The following is a 3,621-nucleotide window of genomic DNA, read 5'->3' as shown; positions in this document are numbered from 1 at the left end:
TATATTTGATTTTGGTTCTACCGACTCTTTTATATCTTTTCCCTTTGTTATACAAGCAGGATTCGAACTAGAACCCCTTATTGCATGTGTGTGAGTATCCCTGTGGGGGGAGGCTTAGTAGCTAAGGATAGAGTAAAAGATGACCAAGTAACCATAACCGATCAAACTCGAAGCGTAGCCCTGATAGTAGTTAGCATGATAGACTTCTATGTAATACTAGGCATAGATTGGTTAGATGAAAACCACGCTGGTATAGACTTTCGTAAAAAGGAAGTGATAATTTCATCGCTATCGGGACCCAACTTTAAGTTTAAGGGTACATGCATTGAGACTACCCAAGGTAGTCTCAATGATGAGCTAACTCACTAGTTCAACCAGGGGGTTTGGCGATATTAGCATGTGTTATAGATGTAAGAGAAAAGAAAAATAACCTAGACACTGTACTAGTAGTGAACGAATTTCTAAAAGTTCTTCGCAAGATCTACCCGGAATACTCCCTTCCCAAGCGGTAGAATTTGTCATAGAACTCAAGCCTGGAACTGGTTCTATTTCCAAAGCACTCTATCGCATGGCGGCAACAGAGTTGAAAGAACTCAAGGCACAGTTACAAGACCTACTGGATAAAGGCTTCATCGTACCTTGTGTATCCCCTTGGGGTGCGCCGCTGTTGTTTGTCAAAAAGAAGGATGGATCGATGCGCCTGTGCATCGATTACGGAGAACTAAATAAGAGGACAATAAAGAACAAGTACCTCCTCCCTCACATAGAAGACCTATTTGACAAACCTAAGGAGGCGACAGTATTCTACAAGATAGACCTTCGGTCAGGGTACCATCAAATCAAGATTAAAGAAGGGGATGTACCAAAAACGGTGTTTAGAACAAGATACGGTCTCTACGAGTTTGTGGTGATTTCGTTTGGCCTCACCAATGCTCCAACTGTGTTTGTGGAATTAATGAACGGAGTGTTCAAGGACTGTCTAGACACGTTCGTTATTGTGTTCATAGACGACATCCTAGTATACTCAAAAATGGACCAAGAACACCTCTGAGTTTGTGGTGATGTCATTTGGCCTCATCAACGCTCCAACTGTGTTTATGGAATTAATGAACTGGGTGTTTAAGGACTGTCTAGATACTTTGTTATTGTGTTCATAGATGACGTCCTAGAATACTTGAAAATGGACCAAGAACACCTCCGAAAAGTCCTAACAACCGTAGGAGAGAACAAGTTGTATGTCAAGTTCTCCCAATAATGTATGAACTTTATTGTGATATAATATAATTATAATGTCTACTATGTTTTAAATTCTCTTTATTTTATTTCGCAAAAAATTTGCCCGTCCTTTTTAGAGTCGAGTACCGATCCTTACATAACAAATGTGTCAAGAAGCACGTCCTTACAGACTTATTAAGCTGAATTTGTTCCTCAAAATTGAGCTTATATAGAGCTTTACAACAGGGTCATTTTCCCCCTTTCGCTTAACCTCAATACTTAGAGAAATTCTCATGAAGAAGCCGAGAGCAAAGAAGGTCTAGATCAAGCTAATAAAATGAGTGAAGATTTGGATATTTTTTCGATTAAGAGAATTTGGAAGCCAAACTTTCCTAACTTGGCTTATGTCATTTGGTGAAATCTTTTGCTAGGGTTTCGTGGCAATAAGCGAAACATGTTTCATCAAGAGATAGTAAGCTAAAGGTTAGTGAAGTTAGTGAAGCATGAGAACCAAGAGAGTTTCAAAAGTGGGTACCAAACCCATCAAACAAAAACTTAACTTTAAAATTCTCCCTAATTTTTTAATGATAAAACTTGAAATTGGTTCCATTGTATTCTTAGGAAGTTCTACAACTTTATAGTAAAACTCACCTGGAATGAATGCCTTAAAAATATAAAATCAAAGTAATATTTCAATCACTAGAATTTAGAAACAATGGTGAGATCGATATAGTTATTTATTTATTTATTTATTTTTACTTGTGTATGAATAACTTAAATTGAAAGAACTTTTATACGATAAAATGTTGCATTTAAAGATTTTTGAATTTGTAATTGTTTGCGGTGTTTATGCTTACCCGTGTTAGTTAGCCAAAAAGTAGTATTATATTTATTTATTTATTTTTATATTTAGTTCATACTTATATTTTATTAAATCTGAAACAAAAATGATTTAAAACTTAACCTTCTTGCCCGTAAGCAAAAGGTCTATTATTTATTGTTTCATACTAGGTACATTCTTTCATATTTGATTATAACACAAACTCTCGTCCCTCAACATCAAAATAAGTGTACTTTGAGTTTGAGAGAGAGAGATTGTGTACACCAAGACTATTTTGATCATGAGCAACCACATCCCTTTGCTCCAATCCGAACACCTTTCACGAGCAGCCCACTCTTCCAATGCCCTCCATGTTCATAAAAGCCAAACTCGATCTCGCCACTACTTCCACAACCAGGGTTATCTACCTTGAACTCAATAACAATCTCAAACCACTGGTTTTTTGGCTTCCCCAACAGGCATTCCTGGCGCTCTATCTTGCTCCCATCTGGCTTCTTCAATTCGATGTTCATAGGAAGATTCCATCCGGAGGCTCCACTATTTAGTTGTACCTCAAGTGCTACTACATAAACAATATTTGGTGAGAGCATAAACTCCTTGATCTTTCCACGAATGTCCAGCCAAGACACTTGAATAAGTTCTGCAACATTGCTGTTGCCACTGCAAGTTTTTAGACACCCGTGTGAGAGAGATCAAGAAATCAATATCATTTTTTTCCCTTTAAAAATTAGTTAAAGATTATACCAGGATCCCCATTTCCAGTATCTTTTATCTTCAATCCAGGCGATTGAGAGAGCTCTTGCAAATATAAAGTACCAATGGCTGTTTAACTTCTTATCAAAGATGTACTTCTGCGTAAAAAGTAAAAGGGAAAGAAAGCAAATATTTTGATTTAATATGTTTATGATATACAAAGGTGAAGTTGAAATTAATATATATATACATATATAGTTGCACTTACTATAGCTCCCTTGTTCAGGAGGATCCCAGCAACAAGTTGGTCATAAAGCTTAACGAAGGAAGGATAGTGCAGTGCTACGTCAGCATTCTTCAAAATAACATCCAAGCAATGGCCAAGCTTCACTTCTCCTCCTAATTTCTCTCTGGCTTCCCTCTCTTTGTTGTCCATTATAGTGCCTTCTTTTTTATGAACTGAATTGAGATATGAGTTAAAAGTGAGAGGGAAGAAGGGATATATATAACCCCTTCTTTGGTACAATATTTTGAAGATAAGCCATGCACAATTGTTATATTATTTTCCGTTTACGAGGTTGTAAAAGAAATGAAAAGACATTTTAATTCTTTAAAAAAGTAAATTTTATGTATTTTACCTTTTCATTTATATTTGTGTTTTTCTATAGTTGAAAAATAATTAACAATATTTTAATATATATTTAAATTATTTGTAAATAAAAAAAGATGGCCCTTTATTCCGTTCTTTTAAAAAGTAACCGAGTACTTTCGAATAATACTTGATGCAAGTATATCTCATTTTTGTATGAAACATTATTTAAATATAATATTTTGTTCGTTAATAAATTATAAATCTAGAACGGTTTTTTTTT

General features: G+C 35.3%; 1 protein-coding gene across 2 annotated transcripts in view; it reads right to left on the bottom strand.

Moving 5' to 3' along the window:
• LOC111434188 (lectin-like) overlaps positions 1 to 3,245 on the bottom strand; it is a 25,808-nt gene extending 22,563 nt beyond the window's left edge. The window contains exons 1-3 of one of the 2 annotated variants that reach the window (XM_023071562.1): positions 3,018 to 3,245; positions 2,801 to 2,907; positions 2,328 to 2,716 (exon numbers count right to left, since the gene is read on the bottom strand). In XM_023071562.1, coding sequence (XP_022927330.1) covers positions 2,335 to 2,716; positions 2,801 to 2,907; positions 3,018 to 3,185 — 657 coding nt within the window. In that variant the 5' untranslated portion in view covers positions 3,186 to 3,245 and the 3' untranslated portion in view covers positions 2,328 to 2,334. Of the gene's footprint in view, positions 1 to 2,163; positions 2,717 to 2,800; positions 2,908 to 3,017 lie in introns of those variants that run through there. The other variant, XM_023071561.1, reaches the window with a different exon arrangement.
• Positions 3,246 to 3,621: the final 376 nt, after the last annotated feature.

This window comes from Cucurbita moschata, unplaced genomic scaffold (assembly GCF_002738365.1).
Source record: "Cucurbita moschata cultivar Rifu unplaced genomic scaffold, Cmos_1.0 Cmo_Scf00044, whole genome shotgun sequence".
Taxonomy (NCBI): domain Eukaryota; kingdom Viridiplantae; phylum Streptophyta; class Magnoliopsida; order Cucurbitales; family Cucurbitaceae; genus Cucurbita; species Cucurbita moschata.
This window is presented reverse-complemented; position numbering and strand designations above follow the sequence as displayed.